This window comes from Triticum urartu, chromosome 2A (genome assembly GCF_056163025.1).
Source record: "Triticum urartu cultivar PI428250 chromosome 2A, HENAU_Tu73, whole genome shotgun sequence".
Taxonomy (NCBI): Eukaryota; Viridiplantae; Streptophyta; class Magnoliopsida; order Poales; family Poaceae; genus Triticum; species Triticum urartu.
Genome location: NC_141874.1, coordinates 194,433,566 through 194,443,984, shown reverse-complemented (window position 1 = coordinate 194,443,984; position 10,419 = coordinate 194,433,566). Strand labels below are relative to the sequence as shown.

General features: G+C 53.9%; 1 protein-coding gene and 1 pseudogene across 1 annotated transcript; both read right to left on the bottom strand.

Annotated features, from left to right (window-relative positions):
* Positions 1 to 4,140: 4,140 nt before the first annotated feature.
* Positions 4,141 to 6,294, bottom strand: LOC147984507 (L-type lectin-domain containing receptor kinase S.4 pseudogene; annotated as a pseudogene).
* A 1,145-nt stretch (positions 6,295 to 7,439) lies between these two features.
* LOC147984506 (uncharacterized) lies at positions 7,440 to 8,283 on the bottom strand. Its single transcript, XM_087539762.1, has one exon. It carries the CDS (start codon positions 8,040 to 8,042, stop codon positions 7,440 to 7,442), a length of 603 nt encoding a protein of 200 aa, XP_087395888.1. The 5' UTR covers positions 8,043 to 8,283.
* Positions 8,284 to 10,419: the final 2,136 nt, after the last annotated feature.

Here is a 10,419-nt window from a genome sequence, read left to right as displayed (position 1 = left end):
AGATGCAACGATCAGCGGCCTCGTCCTCGTCCGCTCGTGTCCGGCCGGGACCATATGTCGACCTCCCTCCCACCTACCCCACTTTTCTCTCTCTCTCCTCTATCTTTCTCGCGCCTCCCGGCCCGCGTCCCCGGCATCCCGGCGATGCAGCAGCAGCATGCCATAGCAGTAGCACGAGCAGGTGCGGCGGCGGCGAGCTCGGCACGGCGACGAGGCGGCGGCAGGAGGGGCCGAGCGAGCGCAGCAGCACTCTGGAGCGGAGCGGGGCGCCGGACGCGGCGGAGCAGGCGCGCAGGGCGGTCCGGAGTGCGGGCGCGTCGGCCGGAGCAGGGCGCCGCTCGAACGCGCCGAAGTTCGAGCGCTTCGGCCGAAGCGTGGCACCGCACGAACGCGCCGGAGCACGGACGCCGCGGCGAGACAGGAGTAGCTAGCTAGACGACGAGATGCGGCGCGGACGAGCTGCTGCTCTGCTAGCTAACTAGGCAAGCAGGCGCGAGGCGGCCAGCGCTGCGGGGGCGGCAAGGCGAGGACGCGGCCGCGGGTGCTACGCAGCTGGAGCAGGGGCTGCGGCGAGGTGTACGCGGGCGCGCGCGGCAAGATGCGGCATCGGCTAGCTGCTAGGCAGGCTGAGCGCGTGGGATACGGCGAGGCGCCGCGTTCGCGTCCTTGCTAGCTAGCCAGCCAGTCGCCGCGTTCGCGTGCGTGCTTGCTAGCCAGCCAGCCAGCCGCCGCGTTCGCGTGCGTGCGTGCTTGCTAGCCAGCCAGCCGCCGCGTTTCTGTGTGCAAGTGCAAGGCGTGCCCATCCGCTGAGCGGCACAGTGTGTGGGCGAGCACGTGGGCTGCGGCGAGGCGGCCCCGGTGGGGCACGGCTTGGGCACGGGTGCGGTGAATCCGGACAGCGCTGGTGCTCTTCGTCGACGCCCGGTGGCGGCCGTCTGTGAAGTGTTCGATGAAATGTCTAAAGCAGAACACAGCCGGACATATTTGGGTTGGGTTGACCGCATGCGCACATGCATGTCCGTTTTTTTACCCAAATGGATAGACATCCGTTTAGGGTTGTGTGGTGGAGTTGGCCTAACGACTGTGCCATGCCAGTGTGCGCCTGCATGGAAGCTTGCGTATTCTAATCCTTCTCGCAGCGTTTGTTGTTTTGCCTGCCAAGGATTTGCATCGCCAGGGCATCTCTGGATCTCGCATGCGATGCGGTTGCAGTTGCCGCAGGGTGTATCTCTGCCTCTCTGGAGCAGCTCGGCTGCAGCTTCGATTTGATGCATGATCTACGCAGAGAATGGGTGACCATGTTTTCTCATCTTGTCCTGTGATTAACAATCAAGGGTGTATCTACTAAGCTTCGTGTTCTTTTTACAAGCCACAGGGTAACAATCAAGGGTCTTTTTTTCTAGTGATGATGAAGCTGTGTCAAGAGGTGATTCAAGGCATGAGGAGTGAGAATTGTTCACTCAAGACACATGCGGCTGCTCAAGTGCAGGACAAAATGACAAAATCTACAACTCAGGGAAACTCTTATTGTACTGATTTCGGCAACGCACTCCTGATGCAACGCCAACTTTGGCACGCATATCCCCTCTCTCTCTCTCTCTCTCTCTCTCTCTCTCTCATCAAAGCGGAGCAAAAGGGACGCCATGAAGTCGACATGCCAAGGGCTCGCGTGAAAGCCCGAGAAGGACTTGCGACATTGGTTTACTCCCACGCATCAATGAGTGCCGCCATCAATTATGTATGCACCATCGAGGCATCGACGACCAGAGTAGAAAGAGTGAAGGAGCCCATGTGAAGCGCAGGCGTTTGGAAGGCAGCCAAAAGGAAGGAAAGGGTAGAACAATGTGGAAATGAAAGCTTTTGCTACTTTGCTTCAAGTAGAGATGGAGGCATGTTCTTCTGTAGACTCCTAAAAGAGTGAAGGTGATCAGGAAGAGAGTGGACTAGTGGAGTGTGTGACCACATCCCAAACGGAGTATTTGCAACTTTAGTGTCCGAACACAAAATTTCTTGTGCCATAGAGGATAGTGTGACCACACACACGGTTCTCTGATTATTATTTATGAACCAATACGCGCAGTTCTATGATCGACCTGTATATTGCAGAATCTACTGACTTATATTTAGGAACTGAGGAAGTAGTTCCTAAAGTTCTGAATTTGGCTCAAGTTGATCGTTTTGCGCAGCAGGCGTTGCATGTGTCTTTGAATAGGTTTTTTTTGCGTGGTGTGTCTTTGAATAGTTTAAATACTGCAAAGAATAATTTCCATGGTGTTGGCCCTAGAAATGCTTGCGTGATGCGGCGGTGAACCTAGGACTAGAGAGCGACACGCAACTTGTCACGGATGTCGATCTTGTGTTGTAGACTTGTAGGGTGCATTGAGGTTGTAGACTTGGTCAAGGCGACCTGGTGGGATTGGTTAGTGTTGGATGTCGAAGTGGGAGCTTGTGTGGTGGTCATGGTCTACAAGTGGTTGTTACGTGACTAGGGCACGTGGTTCATGCGGAGATGAAGCCCGTGGGCGAGCGATGGAGGTCATGATGATGGCCCTAGAAGGTGTTGTCGATTCGATAGTGTCAAGTTTAGTGTGTGGTAGAGCAGGTGAAAGTCATGTCGACATACTCGATAAAGGATGTGGCTGTAGTGTAGAAGTGGACTATGTGGGTGATGAGGCCCCCGATGCCTCTGGTCGATGACATGAATGGCGCAAGCTTTGTTGTGTGCTTGTTGCCTTGACATCGAGGGATCCTCTTGAGTCTACTCTCCTTCCTAGTAGATTTGGCCTTGTCCTTTGTGTGTGTGTTTGGTTTGCATGCATGTATATCGTGCTCTTCACATTGTTAGCATGTGTATATTCTGGGCCATGGTTTGATAAGTGGTTTCAACCCGTTTGTACGTATCAGCTTTCGCCTAGATTCCCTTTAGTAGGCGGTCATCTTTTTTTTCTAAATTACGAAGAGGCATATGCATTCCTTGTTGCTCGAAAAAAGTTCCGTTGAAATTGCATGAAGAGAGTACAACCATTTTTGTGTGTTGTTTTCAGCCCTACGAATTAAAAAAAAAACTCTATGAAGGAATTAATTAAAGATGAATTTGATCTAGGAGCAACCATGCCTATCTGACCTAGCCAGGATCTAACATTCCAGAGTATTTAACAAAAAAACTACCAATTTTCGTGGAACCGTGTCTATAAACTACCACTTTACAAATTTGTGCCGAGAACTATCACTTTTTGTCTAATCTTTGACTAAAAACTACCATGTCGGGAAAGTGCCCGATTCGCCTCTTCTAAACGCCTTTCTGATAAGATGGGCCCACCTGTCAGCATTAATCTTCTTCCTCCTTTCTCTCTGGCATTTCGTCAAACACTTCATGCGCACTTCGCCGCTCTGCCCCGCCACCTGCGCCGCCCTTCCTCCTAGCCGAGCCGTCTGCTCGCCTTGGCCATGGCGGCCGGCGTCGTGCCAAGGCCTCGCCACCCCCCGCTCGGCCCTGCCGCCTGACGCCGTGGTCTCGGACCCAACGCACCAGGTTCACGCCGGTGATGGGGTTGATGGACCGATGCCCGCTCGCCAGCTCGAGAAGCAGGTCACCGAAACCGAACGCGTCGATGGCTGTGGTGGCCTTGCCAGTCACGGTGAGCTCCGGCGCCATGTAGCCCAACGTCCCGACGACGCGAGTCGTGGCAGCGCAGTGCTCGTAGAGGCGCGCGAGGCCGAAGTCGCCGAGCCGCGTGCTCATGTCCGCGCCCAGCAGCACGTTGCTGGCCTTGATGTCGCGGTGCACCACCACCTGCTCCCACCCCTCGTGCAGGTACACCAGCCCGGACGCGACTCCCTTGAGGATCCTCACATGCTGCTCCCACGTGAGCAACGCCAGCGACGGGGACACGTCGACGCCAGCGCCCGCACCGGCACCGGCACTGCCGAACAGGTGCGCATCGAGGCTATCGTTGGGCATGAAGTCATAGACCAGAAGCAGGTCTTGCCCGCGCTTGCACCACCCGCGCAGCTCGACTAGTTCCGGTGCCGCATGCGCCCGAGGCTCGCCACCTCAGCGACGAACTCGCGCATCCCCTGCGACCCGTTGCTTGAGATCCTCTTGATGGCCTCTCTGACCAAGGCGAGCAGGCGGCTCGGCTAGGAGGGAGGGCAGCGCAGGTGGCGGGGCAGAGTGGCGGAGTGCACATGAAGTGTTTGAGGAAATGCCAGAGAGAGAGGAGGAAGAAGATTAATGCTGACAGGTGGGCCCATCCTGTCAGAAAGGCGTTTAGAAGAGACGAATTGGTCACTTTCCTGACATGGTAGTTTTTAGTCAAAGATTAGACAAAAAGTGGTAGTTTTCGGCACAAATTTGTAAAGTGATAGTTTGTAGTCACGGTTCCATAAAATGTGATAGTTTTTTGTTAAATACTCGCTTCTTCCTTGTTTCTTAATCCTCTTTGCAACCAGCATCTCAGTTAGAGCAAGATCATAGGGTGAAAAAAACTTCGACTTATCTTTCCACGCCACGCCGTTTAACATGGTAGGGGTGGAAAGGCTGCCTCATCATGTGCCGTAAACTGACTTGGCTGCTTATTTTGCCGTAAACTGACTTGGCTACTTATTTTTAAGTACTTGTTACTTATAAAAAAAGAGAGTATATTTTCTTGTTACTTCAATAGTCTAACGCCTATAACAAGGAGATTTATCGATCCATATGTCAGTCTTCCTGGTAGGAACTTGTACCCTATCAGGCCTGGGACGTAAGCAATAGGGGAAGGAGGGAGCTGGGCGAGGCGATGAGAGGCCGCGCCGGCGGTTGGGCGCCGTTGCAGAAGAGAAGGGAGATGGCGGCGGCGGCTAGGGTTAAAGGCGGCTAGGGTTCCGGCTCCTCTGGGAGCCGGGCAATAAAGATAATAATCATCTTATTGCTTGATTCCAAAAAGAGTCTTACAGCCTATATTTATAACCTAGATAATTTGCAATAAGGATGCGGCTGTAGTGTAGAAGTGGACTATGTGGGTGATGAGGCCCCCGACGCCTCTGGTCGATGACATGAATGGCGCAAGCTTTGTTGTGTGCTTGTTGCCTTGACATCGAGGGATCCTCTTGAGTCTACTCTCCTTCCTAGTAGATTTGGCCTTGTCCTTTGTGTGTGTGTTTGGTTTGCATGCATGTATATCGTGCTCTTCACATTGTTGGCATGTGTATATTCCGGGTCATGGTTTGATAAGTAGTTTCAACCCGTTTGTATCAGCTTTCGCCAAGATTCCCTTTAGTAGGCGGTCACCTTTTTTTTCTAAATTACGAAGAGGCATATGCATTCCTTGTTGCTCGAAAAAAGTTCCGTTGAAATTGCATGCAGAGAGTACAACCATTTTTTGTGTGTTGTTTTCAGCCCTACAAATTAAAAAAAACTCTATGAAGGAATTAATTAAAGATGAATTTGATCTAGGAGCAACCATGCCTATCTGACCCAGCCAGGATCCAACATTCCAGAGTATTTAACAAAAAACTACCACTTTTCGTGGAACCGTGTCTATAAACTACCACTTTACAAATTTGTGCCGAAAACTACCACTTTTTGTCTAATCTTTGACTAAAAACTACCATGTCGGGAAAGTGCCCGATTCGCCTCTTCTAAACGCCTTTCTGATAAGATGGGCCCACCTGTCAGCATTAATCTTCTTCCTCCTCTCTCTCTGGCATTTCGTCAAACACTTCATGCGCACTCCGCCGCTCTGCCCCGCCACCTGCGCCACCCTCCCTCCTAGCCGAGCCGTCTGCTCGCCTTGGCCATGGCGGCCGGCGTCGTGCCAAGGCCTCGCCACCCCCCGCTCGGCCCTGCCGCCTGACGCCGTGGTCTCGGACCCAACGCACCAGGTTCACGTCGGTGATGGGATTGATGGACCGGCGCCTGCTCGCCAGCTCGAGAAGCAGGCCACCGAAACCGAACGCGTCGATGGCTGTGGTGGCCTTGCCAGTCACGGTGAGCTCCGGCGCCATGTAGCCCAACGTCCCGACAACACGAGTCGTGGCAGCGCTGTGCTCGTAGAGGCGCGCGAGGCCGAAGTCGCCGAGCCGCACGCTCATGTCCGCGCCCAGCAGCACGTTGCTGGCCTTGACGTCGCGGTGCACCACCACCTGCTCCCACCCCTCGTGCAGGTACACCAGCCCGGACGCGACGCCCTTGCAGATCCTCACATGCTGCTCCCACGTGAGCAACGCCGGCGACAGGGACACATCGACGCCAGCGCCAGCACCGGCACGGGCACTGCCGAACAGGTGCGCATCGAGGCTATCGTTGGGCATGAAGTCGTAGACCAGAAGCAGGTCTTACCCGCGCTTGCACCACCCGCGCAGCTCGACTGGTTCCGGTGCCACATGCGCCCGAGGCTCGCCACCTCGGCGACGAACTCGCGCATCCCTTGCGACCCATTGCTTGAGATCCTCTTGATGGCCTCTCTGGCCAAGGCGAGCGGGCGGCTCTGCTAGGAGGGAGGGCAGCGCAGGTGGCGGGGTAGAGTGGCGGAGTGCACATGAAGTGTTTGAGGAAATGCTAGAGAGAGAGGAGGAAGAAGATTAATGCTGACAGGTGGGCCCATCCTGTCAGAAAGGCGTTTAAAAGAGACGAATTGGGCATTTTCCTGACATGGTAGTTTTTAGTCAAAGATTAGACAAAAAGTGGTAGTTTTCGACACAAATTTGTAAATTGATAGTTTGTAGCCACGGTTCCATAAAATGTGATAGTTTTTTGTTAAATACGCGCTTCTTCCTTGTTTCTTAATCCTCTTTGCAACCAGCATCTCAGTTAGAGCAAGATCATAGGGTGAAAAAAACTTCGACTTATCTTTCCACACCACGCCGTTTAACATGGCAGGGGTGGAAAGGCTGCCTCATCATGTGCCGTAAACTGACTTGGCTGCTTATTTTGCTATAAACTGACTTGAGTACTTATTTTTAAGTACTTGTTACTTATAAAAAAAGAGAGTATATTTTCTTGTTACTTCAATAGTCTAACGCCTATAACAAGGAGATTTATCGATCCATATGTCAGTCTTCCTGGTAGGAACTTGTACCCTACCAGGCCTGGGACGTAAGCAGTAGGGGAAGGAGGGAGCTGGGCGAGGCGATGAGTGGCCGCGTCGGCGGTTGGGCGCCGTCGCGGAAGAGGAGGGAGATGGCGGCGGCTAGGGTTAAAGGCGGCTAGGGTTCCGGCTCCTCTGGGAGCCGGGCAATAAAGATAATAATCTTCTTATTGCTTGATTCCAAAAAAAGTCTTACAGCCTATATTTATAACCTAGATAACTTGCATAATAATTAATCTAAGATAACTTATGGGCTAAGATTGCCCGGTGGGCCTAGCTAAACCGGCCATAACACTTCTCCTCGCCTGCACAAACAGCTCGTCCTCGAGCTGTAAGGTGGGGAAGCGCTGGCGGAACTCCTCGAGGTGATCAACCAACGTCAAACACCTTCTCGACAGCTGGGGCGGCTAGGTCGGCGGTGACGGTGTCCTCCGGAATGTAGTCTGCAACCTCCATGTAGAAGAGTCGCGGGCAGGCATGGCCGGGCGTGTAGGGCTCGTCGCAGTTGAAGCAAAACCCTTGGCGGCGACGCTCGAGTAGCTCGGCTGAGGTGAGCCGGCGGAACGGGCGCGCCGCGGTCACGGCGAGGGGTGCCGCAGAAGCCTGTGCAGGCCGACCCTGTGCGGAATCCGGCCCGGGTAGCGACCCAGCGGTCCGGGACGGTGATTCCTGCTGGATGGCCACCGCGCGACGCTCGAAAGCGCGGGCATAGTACATGGCCGACTGGATATCCTGGGGTCCCCGAAGCTCCACGTCCACGCGGATGTGATCCGGAAGTCCACCGACAAAGAGGTCGGCCCGCTGCTGCGCCGTCACACCCGACGCATGGCATGCCAGGGCCTGGAAACGGTCGGCGTAGTCCTGCACCGTTGAGGTGAATGGAAGGCGACCGAGCTCCGCCAGGCGGCTCCCGTGAACCGGAGGCCCAAAGCGAAGGAGGCAGAGCTCGCGGAAGCGCTCCCAAGGGGGCATGGCGCCCTCGTCCTGCTCGAGGGCGTAATACCAGGTCTGTGCCGCGTCGCGGAGGTGATACGAGGCGAGCCAGGTACGCTCTGATGCGAGGGTGCGCTGCCCGCGAAAGAACTGGTCGCACTGGTTGAGCCAGTTGAGGGGGTCCTCCGTGCCGTCATAGGTGGCGAAGTCGATCTTGGCGAACCGTGGCGGTGTCTGGGTCGGAGCGCCGTGTCGAGCAGACTCAGAGGTGTGGAGCAGTGAGGCGGGAGGCACCTGGTCGGAGTACTCCGGGTAGGGACCCGCGGAGCTGGATGGCCCGCCGAACTGCGGAAATGGGGTTGGCTGCTCCAGAGTGTAGGACCTTGAAGTAGATGTGTCTAGGGGGGGGGGGGGTGATTAGACACTTAATGCTAAAGTTGCAATTTTTAAGCTTTTTCGGTTTAGGTGGAGTTTAGGCATAATTTCAACATTCACAATACATATCAAGCAAGCATGCAAAGAGTATATGAGCAGCGGAATGTAAAGCATGCAACTTGCAAGAATGTAAAGGGAAGGGTTTGGAGAATTCAAACGCAATTGGAGACACGGATGTTTTTCCCGTGGTTCGGATAGGTGGTGCTATCCTACATCCACGTTGATGGAGACTTCAACCCACGAAGGGTAACGGTTGCGCGAGTCCACGGAGGGCTCCACCCACGAAGGGTAAAGGTTGCGCGAGTCCATGGAGGGCTCCACCCACGAAGGGTCCACGAAGAAGCAACCACCCACAAAGGGTCCACGAAGAAGCAACCTTGTCTATCCCACCATGGCCATCGCCCACGAAGAACTTGCCTCACTAGCGGTAGATCTTCACGAAGTAGGCGATCTCCTTGCCCTTACAAACTCCTTGGTTCAACTCCACAATCTTGTCGGAGGCTCCCAAGTGACACCTAGCCAATCTAGGAGACACCACTCTCCAAGAAGTAACAAATGGTGTGTAGGTAATGAACTCCTTGCTCTTGTGCTTCAAATGATAGTCTCCCCAACACTCAACTCTCTCTCATAGGATTTGGATCTGGTGAAAAGAAGGTTTGAGTGGAAAGCAACTTGGGGAAAGCTAGAGATCAAGATTCATATGGTAGGAATGGAATATCTTGGCCTCAACACATGAGTAGGTAGTTCTCTCTCAGAAATAGGATGCTGGAAGTGTAGGCTTAGTCTGATGGCTCTCTCCATAAATGAAGAGGAGGTGGAGGGGTATATATAGCCTCCACACAAAATCTAACCGTTACACACAGTTTTCCAATCTCGGTGGGACCGAATCAACAAACTCGGTCGGACCGAAAATGTAAACCTAGTGACCGTTAGAGATTTTTGGTGGGACTGACATGCAACTCGGTGGGACCGATATGGTTAGGGTTTGGGCATAACGTAATCTCGGTGAGACCGATTACACAAACTCGGTGAGACCGATTTTGGTAATTAGCTAACCAGAGAGTTGGTCAGGCAAACTCGATGGGACCGATTTGCTCTTTCGGTGAGACCGAAAAGTTACAAAAAGGAAACACTGAATTTACATTGCAATCTCGGTGGGACCGATTCGCTTTTTCGGTGAGACCGAAAAGTTACGAAAGGGAAACAGAGAGTTTGCAATCCCATCTCGGTGAGACCGAGATCCCTATCGGTAGAACCGAATTGTTAGGGTTTGGCAGTGGCTTATGACAAGTGAAACTCGGTGGCGCCGGATAGAAAGAATCGGTAGGACCGAGTTCGGCTTTGGGTTTAGGTCATATGTGGAAGTGGGAAAGTAGCTGAGGATTTTGGAGCATATCATTAAGCACATGAAGCAAGAGGCTCATTAAGCAACACCTCATCCCTCCTTGATAGTATTGGCTTTTCCTATGGACTCAATGTGATCTTGGATCACTAAAATGTAAAATAAAGAGTCTTGAGCTTGAAGCTTTAGCCAATCCTTTGTCCTTAGCATCTTGAAGGGGTTCCCACAACCTTTAGTCCATGCCACTCCATTGTTGAACTTATCTGAAACATGCTAGATAGAAATGTTAGTCCAACAAGAGATATGTTGTCATCAATTATCAAAACCACCTAGGGAGCACTTGTGCTTTCACAGAGCCGTGGTGTAGACCGGCGATGGCGAAGACCCAGCCGCCTATGCTGGAAGTGGCGACGGGGAGGGTGCCCCCGAGCTAGGCAGGGGCGGTGCCGGTGGTTGGAGTGTCGGTGGCGGGGGGTGGGCAGGGGCGTCGGTGGCCGCGGGAGGGGGTGGATGCAAGTACCACAGAGGGGCCGCGGCCGGCGTAGTCCCGCCGGGGTGTCCCGCTGGAAACGGCAGCAGGGGCTGCCCGGTGCAGGTCGGCGCGGAGAACGGCTGCAGCGGTCCGGTGGCCACCGCCTC